The sequence below is a fragment of the Mus caroli genome, unplaced genomic scaffold (assembly GCF_978045245.1).
Source record: "Mus caroli unplaced genomic scaffold, Mus_caroli_1 scaffold_17, whole genome shotgun sequence".
Taxonomy (NCBI): domain Eukaryota; kingdom Metazoa; phylum Chordata; class Mammalia; order Rodentia; family Muridae; genus Mus; species Mus caroli.
In genome coordinates this window covers 32,481,103-32,499,312 of record NW_028227272.1, presented here as the reverse complement: position 1 = coordinate 32,499,312, position 18,210 = coordinate 32,481,103, and the positions used below count along the sequence as shown (strand labels likewise).

Genomic DNA, 18,210 nt, shown 5'->3' with positions numbered 1-18,210 from the left:
TAAAATTATTTTCATAGTTACTTCATAACTGTATGTTTGCTACTTTTATGGATTGTAATGTAAATATCTGATGTGTAGGATGTCTGATATGCAACCCCCAGGGTGAGAACCACTGGCTTAGACACTGGTCTGGACAGATGGAGAGGGGGCCCTGGACCACCTGGGAGGAGAAGCCACAGTCCTCTCACTGTGTGTTCTTAGTGCAGCATCAATCCTGGCTCCTTGGAGAGGTAGGCACCAAAGAGACCAGCCAGTCAGGATTGTTCTTGATTGTCATGGGAGAGTTCTTTGTCCTACCCAGGTCAACTGCTCTGCAGCTGTCCCCTCATTGTCCCCGAGCCACACCTTGTCCTTGCTTGGCATCTGGCAGTCACTTTCATCTAATCCTACCTTTCGCAGCTCCATTGCAGGTCCTGCCTGCTACTGGTGGAGCCAGATCTAGAGCCGGCATGGCGTGGCGGCTAGCTGATAAGCCATCTCTTAAGACAGGTTCAGGCCACAGATTTGGAAAGATCCATTAATGCCCCCTCTTAGCCCCCCAGTACTTTCTCTCTCCTTACTCTCACCCCACCTGCTGCTCCTGAGTCTGACTGCCCAGCTTAAGCCATCAAATCACACGGCTCCCCATACCTGCAGCAGCCACCCAGACTAGCAGCCCCCTCCCCCACCCTGTACATGTCTCTTGGGGTGTAGGATGTGGGATGAGGGTGTGCGTAGGCCTCTGTGATCTGTCCCTCATTCTTTGTAGGGAAGGTGGAGAGCCAGATGAAGTAGAAAGGAATGGTGTGTGGCCTTGATGATGTGGCCTCCCTGTAGGCTGGTAGCTGGTTCCTGCCAGCCAGAGGAGAGCCCTGCTCAGAGCCTGGCTCTCTGGGACTTCAGGCAAAGCAGCTTGTTCCTCTGCCTTTGTCTTCTTTCCCCCTAGAGCCTCCGTCACTCTGCGGGAGGGAGGGAGGCAGTGGATCAATTAATTGTTCTTAATCTCTCAACGCAGATCCTTTTAAGTCCCTCACGTGGGTAATTTTCTTCCCTTCCTGAACTCTTATGACTTCTACTGTCTGAGCTGCACAATTAGTACACGCTCACGTGCATACTTAGACACTCTTAAGAGACAGGTTTGTCGGGGAGAGGGCAGAGAACTGAGCCCCCACCCCCCCCTCAGGATTTGTCACCTGGCAGAGTTCCTGGTGCCCAAGAAGCCAGAAGTTCATTCAGGGCCTTATCCGAGCAGCTCCAAGATAGCATCTTTCAGTCATCTCTCATTCCAGTTGGGATGCCACCATGTGCCAACTGCTCTGGTGACCCTGAGGAGCAGCTGTGAGTGAAGGCAAGGCCTTGCCTTCAGGGGGCAAACCTTTCTGAGGGGGAGCCAGCAGAGACAAGTGGTCAGACGTTATTAGTGCTGTGGAGAGAGACAGTGGAAAAGCTGGGATGTTAGGACATGAGGGGAGCCAACCTTGTCCCATTCTCTGACAGAGTATGTAGGAGGCAGAGGAGAGGAGAGGACCTTTGGGCAGTGTCACATAACCCGAGGGAGAGGGTTGGGTTGTGTAGTCTTCAACAAGTGGCCCTGGGGCAGAACTGGGTATATTTGTTTATGGCAAGCTGGGCTAGGTCTCAAGAGCATACCAAGGAAGAGACTGGGTGCTCCTATGTTCCCTGCTCTGTCACCCATGGGGCCTGGTGTGAAGCTTTCCTCCCAAGTGGCTTTTGAGCCTTCAGCTCTGGGTCTCTTCCATGGCCTACATTTTAGCAGAATACACAAGGACTTGGAGGTGAACTGACCCAGGACCCAGGGCCTATCCTTCCTTCCTATCCTTTTTGAAGATTACAGGCCCTGCTGACTGTCAGGCTGGGACTGGGGCTTGAGGAGGTCACATGGTAGCCAAAGCACTGTTTGTTGGTCCCACCTGGTGATGGGAGAGTGATCAAAGAAATGGTCGGACAGAGCTGAACACAGCCAACCGGATGGATGGATGGGTGAGCAGTGTCAGGGATGGTCTTAAGTATCCCAAGCACGGCACTCTCTCCCAGGAACTTAGTTCAGCACAGGGGAGGCTGCCTTGTTTGCTGCTGTTTGGCACGCACACAGGCCTCGTCAGTTCCGCTTCGCAGTCGACTCCCCCAAAGGCCAGGGTAAACCCAGAGCAAGAAGGCTGCTGTCAGAGAGGTGTGCCGAGCATACTCAAGGCTTTAGGGTGAGAGGGTCTAGGCCAGATGCCGTGGGTCGCCTTCTGATGCGTTGTGCCATCCAGTCCTGCTCTCCTCTGCCCCAGACTAATTTCTCGTAACACTCCCTGTTTCAAATCCTTTGCCAGCTATGTCCCCCCGTGATGATATTGTTACCTGTCCTTCCTTTGTGAGGCGAGGCAGAGTGACATCTCCATCCACCCTACCTCCTGATTTATCCAGATATATTCTCTCTCTCTGTCTCTCTCTCTCTCTCTCTCTCTTATGTTTTTAGAGACTCATTCTGTAGACCAGGCTGGGCTTGAATTTAGAAATCCTGCCTCTGCCTCCTCAATGCTGGGACTAAAGGTGTGAGCCACCACCACCCAGACAGACTTGTTTTCTTAACCCGGAAATCTCTCCCTCTTACATTGGCACCTGCAGTTTTGCTTGTCTGCTGAAGATATTGCTTGGAGAATTGAGCTGGGTGGTTTAATGAGCCCATCTGTTCTGGAGCTCCTGCCCAGCTGTGGGAAGCTGGTGTGCCTGTGTGTGGAAATGGGCTGTGCCGACAGGTGGGAAAGGAAGTAACTTCCCACAGGTACCTGCCAGACCCAGCACCACAGTTTCCCTGGAGACAGCTGCTGTGTGGTCACAGATCCAGCAGATGTCTGATGGCCAGACTGTTCTCACTGATCCCGTTCAGATCTGGAGCCATGGCCCTGAGATGACAAATGGGGTGCTGGGGGAATGAGCAGCAGGTCACCTTTGGCTGGTTGCAGGGAAAGCAGGGAGTTTCCAAGTGCCTGGGACAGGGAGGCGAGAGGAAGAAGGACCAGTGCAGGCCAGTGCTATCGCTTGGTACTTCCCACACTCCAGCACATAGCTGGATTGCCCAGGAGTAGTGTTAGGACACATTTGCTCAAGTACCCAAGAGTCTTTGATGTAGCAGGCAGGCTCGCTGGGGCCTCGGCATGTCTAATGAGTTCCTGGGTAGTGCTGGTTCAGGGAGCACACCTGAAGACTTTATTGGCCTCTCTGGAAGGATGCCACAGTTAGATCAGGTCATGCATGAGTGCTTCCTGGACAGCGACGGGCACCTGGGAGGCACTGCTTGCCAGAAGGATCCCTGTAGATTCTCAGACACCACAGGAGAGGCTCCTACAACCGAAGCACTGCTCTTCTTCCTGGCTCATAACAGATTTCAGCAGTCCTCCAACATAGCAGGACATTTCCCTTTCCCAGACAGATGGCCCGTAGCAGGTGGCACATGTTCAGAGCCTCAGAAACAAAATCTTGCTCAGGCACCATGTCCACAGATCTGGAAGCAGAAGCTCAGAGTGTTTTAAACTTCCCCAGGTGATAGACCATAGTGTGGAGGGACTAACCCTACCACCCCCAATAGTCTTGAACTCCTGGGCTCAAGCAATTCTCCTGCTTCAGCTTCCTGATCAACTGGGACTAGGGTTCCTGGCTTGAGGTTTATATTTCTCACTCCAGTGAGCTCCCTACCCCTGAGTCTCCCGGCTTTTCCCTGACTGGACCCATCCTTGAGGCAGCACATCCTCTCCCTGTCTGCTCGCCTCCTCTCCTGACCAGCCCAGACTGTGTCTGCCAGTTAGTCTCCCTCCGAGCCACACTCTCCTCTTGGACTCCTTCTGGTCCGAGAATTCCAGGTCTTCTGCCCTGTTTTTTTCTGCCTCCATCGGATTCTGTTGTCAACACCTACGGGCCGACTTCAGGTAACAAATGTTCCCCCAACATTTCTGTCTTCCAGTGACGCAGAGAGTAGAAAATTGTGCAAGAAGATGAAAGTTGACCTCAGCCCAAAGGACAAAAAGATTGAATTATTCCATTACCAGTAAGTACACGTGGGCATTCCCAACCTCGGAGTGAGTGCTGAGAGCTTTTATTGGTAGTTTCAGTGGACAGCAGATTTTACGTAAATTTAGATCATTTCAGAATGATTCCCCCCTCCCCGTCCAGTACTTACCATTATTTCTTAGAAAGAAAGATAGACACAGAGACATAGAGAGCAACACACACACACACACACACACACACACACACACACACAGAGAGAGACAGAGAGAGTGAGAATGAATTCTGAACAGTGACTGTGAGCTGAAACATTGTTAATGCCTCTTCTCCCTTATTTGACAGCGACGGCGCGTTTCACATGCAGTATGACCGAGCTGTGACGCTGAAGGTGAATTTGCCTCTCTTCTCAGTAGGGTGGAGCCTGAATGGACACCAGAAGCTTGGCAGGTCTCCCTGAAAGGAGAAAGGGCAGGTTGCACAAGGACTCTCTCTTTCTGACCTCCCGAGGGTTCTTATCATTATCACCGATCGATATCAGCAGAGGATCCGGCCAGATTTAGAGCTGTTGACCCAAGGCCTTGTTAGTGAATGTCTAGGAGCGGTCTGTCGAGGCAGGTGACATCATGCTTCTCCCCTCCACAGACCAGGGTCTCCTTTTACTTCAAAACCATCTTCTCACTATGAGGGTACCCACAGTGGCTACCCATAGGCTGACGGGCACACCCTGTCCAGGAAAGCATGGGGGCCCATTGGCACCTTCAAGCTGAGGTGGCTTGTTCCAGATGGGTTGTGGAGATCACCTAATGTCCCTGCCACAGTCCAATCTGTAAGCAGGTGGAAAGCCTACATAAAGAGTTCCACACCTACAGGTACCACATAGCTGTCCCAGAGGAGCTGTCTTTCCACTGCCTTGAACATTGCTTTAGCTTCAGCATCTTCTGCTGCAAACCAGTATGCTACTTCTAGTCCAAGGTCTCTGCCTACCTTGGCTGGAGCCATGGATTTCATCTGGTTCTAACCTGAGCTTAACTCAGGTTCTCTAAGTCCCCCTCTTCTCAGGCAGGGGTTGATCTCTGAGCTCCTGTCTCTGTCTCTGTTCTCTGCACACTGGGGGATGAACCTGGGGTCTCATGCCTAGTAGGTAGTCTCCCTACCACTGTGCTACACGCTCTGCCCTGTCTCTCTTTCTCTGTGTACATCTCTTCCCAGTTGTTCCTGTCTGTGTAGCTGTCAGTGCTCAGCTCCCTATTGTTGTGAATGTTAATATAAAAATCTGACATGCCACCCCCAAAGGGGTCATGACCCACAGGTTGAGCACCGCTACTCTGTGGGCTCTCTGCCTGATTCTTTACTCTCCTATGTAGATACTTGGAGATGTATTCTGTGTTATAACATAAGCTAAGGTCCTTATAGAGAGAACACATGTTCCCCAGGAGCAAAATTTGATTGGGAAGCAGGATGGGGGAATTGTTCACATATTGAAAAAGAAAGGCTGGTTTCTGTTTGGACCACCGGAAAGTCTCCCCTGGAGTCATGGAGCCGGAACAGCATGACCCAGAACACTGTAATCAGGGAAGTGACCAGAAGCTCAGGGACAGTTGCCACGTAGTATCTGGTGAAGGGGGCAGAGTGGTCTCTGTCACAGTCCTGTATCTAGGGTGTATCTCCTTCTGCATCAGCCAACAGATTGGAGAAGTCAGCCGAGCATCGTGCAGGGTCAAAGGCTTTGGTTTCGGTCTGAGCAGCTACATTTATAGAATCTCAAAACCCATAGGGTCAAGAGAGACCAGGGCAGAGTGCCCGGATTTCTGTAGGGCAGGGAAGGCATACCGTTTACCCTGATTATCTGGAGTCTGAGCATCCAGCTCATGATGTTCCTGTAACTGAGGGTGGCCTCTCAGGTGCTGATTCCCGTGCTGTCTCCTTGCATTGTGCAAGGACCCGTGCGTGGTATTGAGCATCCGTGAAAGCAAAATGACACCTATACCAACAGCAGCTTTCTAGCATGGCTCCTCTGTTTCCTTTCTCTATCCACACCATCCTTTTGTTTTGTTCTTTTCCTTGATGCTGGGTAGGGGTGCGGAGTTTGTGGGAACTCTGAAGCTCGGCTCAGAGTCTACGGATGGTACTCCTTGAACATCATTTCCCAGACTGAGAGGAAAGTGCCATGCGTATGGTGGCATGGAGAGTAGCTGGTTATCCTTCTCTTGGAACCGACAGCTCAGCTCAGCTCCGAATGATGCCCAGCCAGATGTTGTAGCTCCATTACACCGATCCAAAAGATCCAGGGAAAGAAGTGTCACAGCATGCACCAGGCCATGGGTGGTAGACAGCCTGGCCTGGTGTTTCCTAGCCTGGGCCCTACTGGCTTACACTAACCAGCCTCTAAGGCCGGCTCTCTTATCAGCAGTGTGGAACATGATCTCTCCAGCCAGTGCTGAGTGCTGAGTGCTGGGGTTACTTGCTTAGGACATTGACAGCGGAAGGGCTTAGCATTCTGGAAGGATGTCTCTCTCTTTGGCAGAAACCTGGAGGTCTTTGTTCAGTTGCGCTTAAAGGCTTCTGGGGAGTGAGGGGGGGGGGAGACTTGTAGGTGAAGCGTGGGGTTGTCTCTGCTTGAGGAAGCCAGCTTATTGTCTCAAGGTACAAGATTAGAGGAACAGAGCCCCGTCAGCTGATCAGTGGTGCCATGGGGGAGGTGCTGGGAATAAATTTTAGGTCACTTAGTGGTAATGTCCACAGACAAGAAATTCCATCTCCCCTTCCCAGCAAGTGTCACCTGCAGCCTTGTGACTGGCACTCAGTGTGCCTGGATATTCCCATAGGTAGCAGAGTAGGTTTCTGGGTCTGCCACCTCTCCCATTTCCTTACTAAAGTCTTTTTTTTTTTCTTTTGTTCTCCCTTAGTCCATAGTGGCCTTTCTGAAGGACCCTAAAGGTCCCCCACTGTGGGAAGAAGATCCTGGAGCCAAAGATGTTGTGCACATCGACAGTGAGAAGGTAAGCTATTCCCCATTGGTTCTGGTGGGTGCTAGAGCCTCCTGGTACCTGGGTGTCCTGAGGAGAGGGCTCGTGGGCACGCGGGAGCCCATGTGCCCTCGGCTCCATCCGAATGAGACCAGGACCCCACTGTTTGATGCTCAGTTCTGGCTCCGCACCACAGCTAACAGGAGCTCCTAGATGACGACCTGAGAAGTCTCCATTCTCCACTGCCTTGTTTAATATGTTTTAAACATGTTTAGATGTTCCTTAGCAGAGTAGACTTAACTGCCCCCTGGCACTGTGTAAGGCAAATGTTGCTGGGATCAGTTTGGATTCCCTCCTGGAGTCATGTGTAACTTGGAGCAAATTCTTTACCTTCCTGCGCTGCATTTTCAGAGTTGGCTGGGTGAGAAGGTGGAGGGGTGAGCCTCGTTTGTGTTCATTAGTTCTTAATGACTGAAGCAAAGCTGTAATTAGCCTGACCCTTACCCTAGCCCTCTTGACTGCGTGTGCTTCTGGATAGCCTCAGATCTCACTGTTCTGGTGTCTGTTTATATAGCCATGCCTTCATATGGTGGGTGACAACAGGTGCTAACTTTAGATTTCATATGGTCTGAGGCAGGCAGTAACCCTCCAAAGGGGGGCGGGGCAGACCGGAATGGCTGTTACTTTCTTTTTTTTTTTTTGGTTTTGTTTCGAGACAGGGTTTCTTTGTGTAGCCTTGGCTATCCTGGAACTCACTTTGTAGACCAGGCTGGCCAAGACCTCAGAAATCTGCCTGCCTATGCTTCCCGAGTGCTGGGATTAAAGGCGTGCGCCACCACGCCCAGCCTAAATCTTTTTTTTTTGTTGTTGTTGTTGGGTTGTTTTTTGTTTTTTGGGTTTTTTTTTTTTTGTTAATGTTTTTGTACTTTCTTGATTAAATAAAATATAACTTTTTTCATTTGCCTCCTCTCACCTTTCTTTCAGTTAAAATTATTAACTACTCTTTCTTTTCTTTTTCTCTTTTTTCTTCTTTGTTTGTTTGTTTGTTTATTGAGACAGGGTCTCTGTGTAGCCCTGGCTTTTCTGGAACTCACTATGTAGACTCTGCTGGCTTTGAATTAAGAGATCCACCTGCCTCCGTCTCTGAGTGCTGGGATTAAGGGCGTGGCTAAAATGACTGACTACTCTTAATGCTTATTAACCCAAAAGGAAATGATGGCTGGCTTTCTTTCTTTCTTTCTTTCTTTCTTTCTTTCTTTCTTTCTTTCTTTCTTTTTCTTTCTTTCTGGAGGGTAGGATCATATCTGATCATTGTGGCCTGCCCAGAAATCAGTCTAAGTATTAGAAGTCCACATTCTGAGGCAGGAAGTATCAGGCTTGTCACCTAGAAGGTATAGATTTTTAGAAAGCACCTGGCATGGGGGTCAGGCAGGTGTCAGGAGGTGGCTTGAATGCTGGGAAAAGAACAGGCACACCGATTGTTCCACGGTGATGGAGAGCAGCTACCTGTTTCCGCTCCCCCAACCCCATCCTGAACATCCTATTCGTGTCTTCTGTAACTGTAAGAATATTAAGGTTTTTTTTTCACCTCTGTTCATAGTCCTGTTATTATTCTCTGTGCTGTTCTCTCTTTTGCAAAAACAGACGATATTGCTGCTTTTCTGAAGTTAGAATCCCCACAGAGAGCTAAAGGTTCAATAGTCAAGTTAAATTAGTGGTTTAGTTAGTAAGCTTAAAATTCCATACTCTTCAGTACTTTCCATTGTAACTCATTATTAATGATGTTAGCCCCAATTTTTTTTTTTTAAAGTTTTGTTTTCAAGACAAGGTCTCACTGTGTAGCTGGCTGTCCTGGAATGTAAAATTTAGACCAGGCTGACCTTGAACTCACAGAAACCTGTCTCACATGTACTGGGATGAAAGGCACGTGCCACTATGCCCAGCTGTGAGGCCAAATTTGTATAGGCTAGGTATGATCAAACCTTTCCTTCTCACATCTTTTACTGGGTTTTTAAACTGCAGCGATCCCAGAAGATAATATTTAAAGTGTTTCTATCTTTGATCCCCAGTTAGGGCCAAATATCTGTTTGAAGGTTATTAGTATTAAAATGTAGTCATGTCTTAAGCCTTAATCTCACCTCAAAAAAATTTTAAAAATTAAATAAATCTGTGAAGGCAGGAATGCTCATGCCTTCCCTGATAATGAGAACTAGTGTCCAGGGCCACATTACAAAGGCTGCTGCCACAGCCGTACACAGGGATGCCTCTGCAGAGATGCCTGTCCAGCCTCTCGGTATACCTAACTTACATCTCGAATACCTAACTTACATCACCTTCATTTTGCTGTTGAAGTGTCTCTTACATTATGCCCTTGATTCCTTGGCAGACTCAGCAGCTGCCACTCCCAAATAAGCACCATGATTCTTTTCTCCCAGTGTTAAGACTCAAGCCCAGGCCTTATGTGTGCTAAGCAAACGTCCTCCTTCTGAGCTACAGCCCTAGCCCACATACCATGGCTTCTTAAAGCTCCCTTCTTTGGTTGTTATTTAGGTTAACATCTGATTACAATTCTGTCTTAAAACAAGTGCCTAACCCCTCTGTGGGTGTAAATAAGAGTAAGCTTTTCAAGATTTTTTTTTTCAGAACGTTTTAGATTCCCTGAAAAAATTAAAATCTTTTTTTATCTAGCTAAAAAAAATTTAAGTAATACACATTCGCTGTTGAATATTTAGAAAGTATAGCTTATGCATAAAAGAAAGCCACAAATCACCCTGTCTCTTCACTGAGAGATGGCCCGCTACTGATATTTTTGTAGGCTTCCAGGCTTTTAAGGTAATGCATACATAAATATTTTTACCCAGAAGAACGCTGTTGCATTCATATGCTGTTCTGTAAGGCTCCCCTCCCCCAATATAACACACACATCTCACTGTGACATTAAATATGCCTCTTCCGCTGTTTTAATGCTGCGGTTGGACTCTATTGTGTTGGGATCTGCTGCCGTTTATTCACTTAATGCCACGTTGCTGTCAGTAAGATGCATTTTAAAATTTTTCTCTTATTTTCCTTATTATTTCAAGAGAAAAAGCCTCTAATTTTCTTCTGCGAAAGCTGGTTAGAGGAACTTGCTGTAATCAAAATACGCTCTGTGGTGGCGCTTGCTGCAGCCCTCAGCCGGCTCCATTTCCTCGTCCTTCGCTGGCTCTCAATGGAGAGCGGGGTTGTTTCAAGCATCATGATAACCGTTTTCCTTTTAATGTTTACCACATTGATCTAACAGATCACCTTATGTTCTCAAATAATGTGCCAGGTGCTGACCTAACTTTCACAAATACAGATGATCTTGTTTATGATGCCCTGGGTTGTGGCCCAGGCATGGCTCCACGGTGGTGGTAGAGCTGAAGCCAAGGAAGAGATTTACCAGGTGTGGGCTCATGGTCTGTTACTTCAGCCAGCAGATCCCCGTGGCCACGCAGGTCCCCTTTACTGAGACACACTCGCTCTCAAAATCACATGGAGGGCTTGCCGGTTCAGTCATCTCATGGAAAAATGGCACCTTGGTGTCTTTAGCTTTGATAGATGGACTGAAAGTTAGTAGCTGGTCTTGGCTACTTCACCTCACCCAGTGATTTGGAAGAGCCAGCTGTCTTCTCTGAGACCCGGTTTCCTCCTCTCTGACTACAGAGTGGTCCAGGATAGGGCACCCCGAGGTTCTTCCATCTCCTGTTGGGCTGTGACCAGGTCTCACATGAATTCTGTGCCTCCTGTCACTGGCTCTGGGGCAAAGGCAGCCCGAGCTTCCATTCTGTCTCCTTGTGTGTGACCTCCTGGTTGTTTTCTCTTTGTGCCTCAGGACTTCAGACGACTCCTGAAGAGAGAAGAGAAGCCACTGCTCATGATGTTCTATGCTCCCTGTAAGTGAATGCTCCTTGGCCCAGGTTCCACTTAGGCTCTGCTGGTGGTGGGCAGCCATGGTTGCCTAGGGCCCTGGTCTCTCCACCTTGTGACCTTCCTCTTAGCCGTTCTGACTGACTCCCATCTTCCTGCTGCCCTCTTTCTCTCTCTCTCTCCACTGGAATTGGCAGGCTCCTGCCCTGTCCACCCTGAACACTACAGGGAGTCTTGTGTGGTTAGCTCTGCCTTCTTGCACCTCTGGCCCCTGGGTCCGCAGAGCGTGCCCTCCGTCTCAGTGTGTACTGTAGTTCTGCTGCAGTCCTGCTGTAAGCTCTTGGGCTTGGCCACTCATCCCCACCCCAAGCCTGTCATCCTCTGGGACACAGGCTCCCACAGTACTGCTTGTGTCATCTGGCAGGACCAGGGGACCAGGGTGAGAGGAAGTGGGACCTGGAGATTTGGGCTCCATAGCTGTCTGAGGACAAAGGCTGTGAGAAATGACCAAAGGACAGCTGAGGTGGCAGGGGCCTGATTCTGGCTTTGATTCCGGCTGGCTCCCAGGGATGTGCTTAGCCAAGCTCAACCTCTCTGGGCTCAGTTTCCACACTTGTCAGAGAACAGGCTTCCCCACCTGTTAACTGCATTTCACAGACTTGAAAATATTTTACATCACCAGCCAGCACTATAAATATATGTAAATCACATGTAAATAAGCTGAGGCTGTGTCACAAAACCATACTCACCCTTACCACATGCTGTGTCCTGTACCAGATGAATAGTGTATTCTGTTTCATTGGAAAAGTGATTGCTATGCCTGCTGTTTATAAGCCTCTGATGTGGTTCAGCAAACTGTGGCCCCATGGCTCACTGTTTTTATAATAAAGTTTTATTGGAACACAGCCATGTCTGTACATCTATGGCTGCTGGTCAGCAGATTAAGTACTGGTAACAGAGAAACAGTCTCAAGGAAGTACTGTCTAACCCCTCCTACAGACACTCTGAACTATGACTCTGGGGCCACACATGCCCTTCCGGAAGCCAGAAGGGATTGTCAGTTGTGGGAGGAAGTTACTCGTTCAAGTTTGAGTGGTAGGGGTGGCACAGTCTGTGGTCTCAGTCTTCTGTTGACTCTCAAGCCTACTTAACTTCCCTAAGTAGAGGCCCGTGCCCTGTTCTCTGTGCTGTGTGCACCTCTGGCCAGATGCCTCCTTGGGGTTCTGGCAGCTTTGCCTGATTGGGCCTGTGCTTTGTTCACCATGACAACATAAGAGTCTCTATCCAGCCCCAGCCTCCTTCAAAACCCTCTTGGCCTCAGAGGTATTCGTGAGTCTAGGAGGAGCCCAGTTACACCATGTCTGAAGTTTTACCATGGCTCGTTGTCTAAGCGCACACACACACACACACACACACACACACACACACACACACACACCCGCCTTGTCTGAGGACCTGATTAGGCATTCAGCTGCAGCTTGCTTCAGAAATCACCCTTCCTCTTTGGCATCTGGAGCAGTGGGGCCTCCTTTGGTTTGTCTCAACCTCTAGGATTCACCACACTGATGAACTGAAACTGTAAGAACTGGATGTGAGTGTTGCTGGGCAGTGCATGCCAGGAGGCAGGACTGTGGTCTGAGCTACCCAAGGCTCCTGGTAACTCCCATCAATCATTTTAAAAGCGCATTCACTAGCCCTCGCAGCCTGATGTTGGTGCCATCTGCCCCACCCACTCTCTCGGGCTTCCTGGCAGTGGGCCGGTACCACTCATTGCAGCAGAGATTGTCTTTAATAATAGAAGGCTGAGGCTGGAGGGTTGGGAGCCTCAAAGGTGTCGCCGAGCATATTAGTGGTGGGAATGGAAGGAGAAAACTGACTTGCTAAAGTTAAACTTCCCACGGAGGGTCAGATTGGACAGCCTCCAAGGTCCCAGGGACCCCCAGATCCTTTTTGTTATGTGTGTGTGTTTGATGAAACTAACTCAGGCTTTTATTATACCTACACCGACCCGGCTGCTGTGGCCCTGCTAGTGGGATTCACAGCCATCCCCTTGCCCAGCAATCTGTCAGGACTCTGATCTTATGATTACACGTGAATGAATACACCCAGAGACTGTGGGAGCCTTTAGCTGTGACAAGGCATCTGGGTCCCCAGGCCCTGCTGCTTTCTCAGTAAATGTTTGTTCACTGAATTAATGAGAAAATGAAAAGGCTGTCTGCTCCAGGTTTGGGGCTTCGGGAGTGATCGGTCTTACCTCATCCCCTACCTCACCATTGAATCCCAGGAAGAGAAGTTTAGGTGGAAAGCATGGTATCAGCTCTGTTTTTGTAGTTAGATTGGAAATGGGGATAGCCTGGGGTTTCTGGTTCTTCCTCATCCCCTCAGAACCTTCTTGTTACTGAACTGCCAGCCTCTGCCCCTGGGACAGCTGGGGAGTACATTTGCTGTAGGCTACAGATGGGCAGAGCTGGAAGAGAGGCCACCCCTGTGGGGACAGGTGGTCAGATTTGCTCCCGATGTCTGGCTGACCTGGTGGGCAGTGAAGTGGAAGATCGGCGCTGTCTGTGCTCCTTACTTTACTCCCAGAATGGTGTTACGTCCCTCTACTCCAGTGGAAGTAGCTCTCCCAGTGTGGATGGAGAGCTGACTCATGCCCTATGTTGATCTGAGATGTTCCTTGGGCACTGAGCAACCCCTTGCTGGGGCAGGCTCTGCTTACTCTCCTGGTGGTTCAGTAGCTGTGGGGCAGGCACTGTCTTCACAGATGGGCATAGCCAGAGTCCTATAACCTTCAAGAGACACTGAATGCACTTGACCATCATCCCATAGCCCTCAGGAGTCAGGGACAGTCAGATGCAGATGGAGTCTGATTCCCTGGGGCAGAGTGCATTTCTCTGTGTGCATCTATTGCTTTCCCTGCCTTGGGCAATGGCTTGTGTGCTTCCACTAGAGAACAGCCCGGTTTCTGTCTTCCTTTGGAAGTCTCCACAGTAAGGGCAGCATTATGCCCCACCTTTGTTGCCACTAAGAGTGTCCATGCCAGGGTGACCAGCCAGCAAAAGAGAGACACTAGTCTTCCCAGGACCATTTCACACACTCAGGGTTTGTAGCCAGTGGTTGAGGTTGTATCTGTGTACCCATCTGTCAGGCAGGAATGTCAGGCAGGCTGTAGGGTATTTGTAGTGTTCTGTCAGAATTTTTTGCGTCGGTGTCTCTCCTAGTAGTAGACTTGTTACCTGGAAGGGTTGGATCGTTCCAGGAAGAGGACAGACAGACACACAGAAACAGACCCACAGACACTCCCTCCTCTCTCTCCCTTTCTTCCTCTCCCCCTCTCCTTCCTACTCCCTCTTTTTCTCCCCCCACCCCCATTCTCTCTCCATGCCTCTGTCTGCCCTTGGAAAGTGAGCAGTCCCTCCCACCTGGATTCTTGGCTTACAGCCTTCCAGGGTGTGAGCTTGTCACCCTGTCACCACCAATCAAGGCATGGTCTTGCTCTTTTGAGATGAGAACCCACCTGACTAGAGTTCCAGTCAGCCTTGGTTTCTGTGGCCTTCAGATAATACCTTTCAGAGCTTCTCCGCAGCAGGCTAGTGGACAGAAACGGTAACAGCTTGGCATGTCACAATTCCTAGTGACTACAGGAGCTAGATCATGTGCCCCATAAGGTCAGTGCAGAAGTGTGGCCTTCTCTGTTTGGATTTAGACACAGGGCCAAGTTTCTATCAAGCTGGCTCTGAAGCAGGGGTGGATGTTTGCCACAAATCTTCCAATGCTGGTGTGGATGCATTACCACCCCGAGAGAGGAAGGGATGTGACCATTCAGACCATAGAAACCTGGGAAGGCCGAGCCACAGGCTCCTGTGCAGAGCAGGGAAGTCCCGACTTTGTTTTCCACCTCCATTTGCCAGAAAGGAGGTAATGTGGCCAAGGGCATCAGCAGCCAGAGTAAAGTTTAGCATCTCGGTCCCGAGTGCTGGGTCCAGTGCTTTCCCCACCTGCAGGAGCCAGCACCTTTCACGCTGGGGCTGCCTCCAGTTTATTGTCTAATTATGCTTGTAAATGGAAGAGAAAAGAGGCATGAAAGTCCCAAAAGTCATTGTGCTCATAGTCACAATTTTTCCTTTCTAATGGCATTTGACTCTGGTTCATTTGCCATCCCTGGCTGGGTACGAAGGGCATCTTTTAGCTGTGCACGTTGGAGGCTGCTCTCAACATCTGTCCTGGTTCCCTGCGTTGCCGTGAAGCTGTTCAGCCACGCTGGAACACTGTGGGCTTTGCTCTTCTCATTGACACCTTTGCTTATCTCATCTGAGATCCCTGGAGACACTAGGGCCTCCATCTTGTGTTGTGCCTGTAAATTCTTTGGCAAGCAGGTCTTTGTTTTCTATCCTGTTGGGTTCCACAGGGCCCAGGACAAGCCCTGTGATCCCCAATGTATGTGGAGATGGTGTGGATGTTTGTGGGTGGTTCTGGCTTAGCTTGGGGGCTGGGAGGGGAGCTCAGGGTCTGCCATCATTATAACTGGGTTTCGTTTTTTCTTCTGCCTATCAGGGTGCAGCATGTGCAAGAGAATCATGCCACATTTCCAGAAGGCCGCCACCCAAGTGCGAGGCCACATTGTAAGTAAGGTGCCGAGGGGGCAGCAGGGCTGGTGTTCTGACTTGGGGCCAGGATGGCATGGAGAGGGCAGGCTCTGAGCCGTGAGGCTACCTCCTGCTGCCCAGGTTGCTTCTGAGACCTGTTCTGTGAAGGTGGAGAACTAACCTCACAGTGCTTTCAGAGCAGGAGTGTTTGGTCCTGTCAAGGGCCGGTGATGACACATGAGGAAGCCAGCAAACCAGAGCCAAAGAACAAGGGCAGACATCTGAAGTCTAGTATTTTAGGCATTGGGGTCCAAAGTGGATGCAGCAGTTGCTGGGGAGTCCATTGGCAAAGAAGGGGGTTGGTGGTACTAGGGATGCACTGGAGCAGAGCTGTACCTGGTTTCAGAGCAGGTTCACAGAAACCACACTTGCCCTAGGTCTCTGGGCTCTGTGTTAGTGGGTGGGGAGGCAGGAAGCAGAGCAGAACGTAGAAAACAAGCCCAGACAGGAGAACTGCAGAACCAAGACTATAGACAATCCCCCAAAAAAGGAAGGAGAAAAGCGTAGAGAGGCCAGTGGGTCCCAGGGAAATGTACTCTTAGGGAACACAGGAGGAGAAACCATTAGGGAAGCAGTTCTTCAGAGAAGCCAGAACGAGCAAGCTGGTACTGATGTGAGCATTCAGCTGAGAGGGTGAGATGGGCTGAGTTCCATCACAGAGGGCTTCCTCCCGCCTGCCTGCGTGTCTTCTGCCATGAGTCTGTCCATTTCCCAGACCAAGTAAGGAGCACCCTTGTTACACTATCTCAGACACACATAAACGTAAGACCTGAGTATGTTTACACTGTTGTGAAACAGATCTCCAAGTCCTCATCTTATAAAACTGAAACCTTGCTCTTCATATGAACTTCCCCTTTGCTCCTCACCCCTGCCCTTCATATAAATCTTTCTGTTTTCTGTTTCCATGATTTTGAGGCTAGATTCCCTCATTAAAGTGGACTCATACAGTATTTATCATTTGTAACTGGCATATTTTGCTTAGTATGATGTCGTCCAGTCCACCCACGTTGTAGCACATGACACCATTTCCTCTTTAAAGCTGTGTCATCTACACTCATGCACACACACACTAGCTGTGTATTATACACACATGTACACACACCCATGGCTTATCTGTTTAGTGTTCAGCGGACATTTGAGTCGTTTCTAGCTCTTGGCTGATATGAAAGAGGCTGTGAACTTGAGTGTGCAGATAGCTACCCTGCTTAGACTGCTTCTCTGGATGTTTGTCCATTTCTGCACTCAACCAGAAGCAGCATTTTTGGTGGCAGCCAGCAAAGCATCTGCTGCTCTTAGGAGCATGGAAAAATCTATACACCACTCACAGAAGGTTATCAGAGGAGCCATCTCAACGAGTCTGGCCCTCATCCCATTATAGGAGATCTGAAGTCTTGAAACAGCATCCCAATCTTTATGGATCAAATTAAGTGGGGATTAGTTCAAAGTCAATGTAAGCGGCATCACGTAGACAGGGGGTTGCTTGCAATTGGGCTGCAGGGTTGATTTACAGGAACCATTGCTTTCTCTGTGACCTCATTCTGGGGCAACACTGTGGTCCTACCTGCTTCTCACTAATGAATTTTTAGTAGCTTGCCTGAAGACGTTTGGCCTTGAGGTACATATACACCACTCTAGGGAAATTTCACTGCGCGTTTTTGGGGCCTCAATAGATACCATATTTTAAGATTATTTAGCCTGGAGAAAAGACTTAATTACCCACCATGTTCTCCTTGCCTGTGCCCGTGTACACTTCGAACTGCTCAGCTCGACTTCGAAACTCTGTGAAACTGTCAAACAAATAACTCAAGCCTCAAATCAGGATATGAGTTACCACCCCCACCCCCTTGCCAGGTTCAGCCATATACACCTTCTGAACCTTGTCTGAGGAAGCTCAGACACTGCCCCCTCTGTCCACCTCAGTGTCCTCCCCCCAGGGCCCTGCCACACTCCCACAGGACTTATCTGTGCCCCCCCCCCCACAGGCCCAGCTCTGTTTCTGCATCCATCCTCTCACATTATCATTTAATATAGTTACGATCTGCTTCCTGGAAGCAGGAGCTGTGTTCAAGTCAAGTGTGTTTTCTTACCATAGGGCATAGAAGGTACCCAGTCCATGCTGACCAATGAGGGAGTGGGGGGTGTATCACTCCTGGGCTTGTCTTATTTTTAGGCTCTGTGTTTATCTAGAATGATATTCTCTCCTTCTAAAGGAATCCAGAGTATTGGTTATGAAGCTCAGGTACACAGTAAGAAGGAAGCTTGTAGGTTAGGGACTTTGCCTTTGGCCAAGGGCTTATGCCAGGCTGTTGTGTTAAGTTGGCCCTGAAGTGTCCTTGTGTTCAGGGGACCTGTTTTTCCTTCCTGAGTCCAATCTAGAGATCTAAAAGTTGCCCATTCTAGTTCTACCCATGACCTGAAGTTCTGAACCTGTGGGTCACAACCCCTGGGTGAGGTATTGAATGACCCTTTCAGAGGGGTCACCTAAGACCATTGGTGTTATGGTTTGTATATGCTTGGCCCAGGGAGTGGCATTTGTTGGAGTAGGTGTGTCACTGTGGGTGTAGGATTTAGGACCTTCATCCTAGCTGCCTGGAAGCCAGTGTTCTGCTAGGAGCCTTCAGATGAAGATGTAGAATTCTCGGCTCCTCCTGCACCATGCCTGCCTGGATGCTGCCATGTTCCCACCTTGATGATAATGGATTGAATCTCTGAACCTGTAA

General features: G+C 49.4%; 1 protein-coding gene across 3 annotated transcripts in view; it reads left to right on the top strand.

Moving 5' to 3' along the window:
• Pdia5 (protein disulfide isomerase family A member 5) overlaps positions 1–18,210 on the top strand; it is an 85,703-nt gene that overhangs the window by 29,908 nt on the left and 37,585 nt on the right. For all 3 annotated transcript variants that reach the window (XM_021185452.3, XM_085832288.1, XM_029470301.2), the window contains 5 exons: positions 3,947–4,030; positions 4,333–4,378; positions 6,897–6,989; positions 10,810–10,870; positions 15,399–15,466. In XM_021185452.3, the coding sequence (XP_021041111.1) occupies positions 3,947–4,030; positions 4,333–4,378; positions 6,897–6,989; positions 10,810–10,870; positions 15,399–15,466 (352 nt within the window). The remainder of the gene's footprint in view (positions 1–3,946; positions 4,031–4,332; positions 4,379–6,896; positions 6,990–10,809; positions 10,871–15,398; positions 15,467–18,210) is intronic.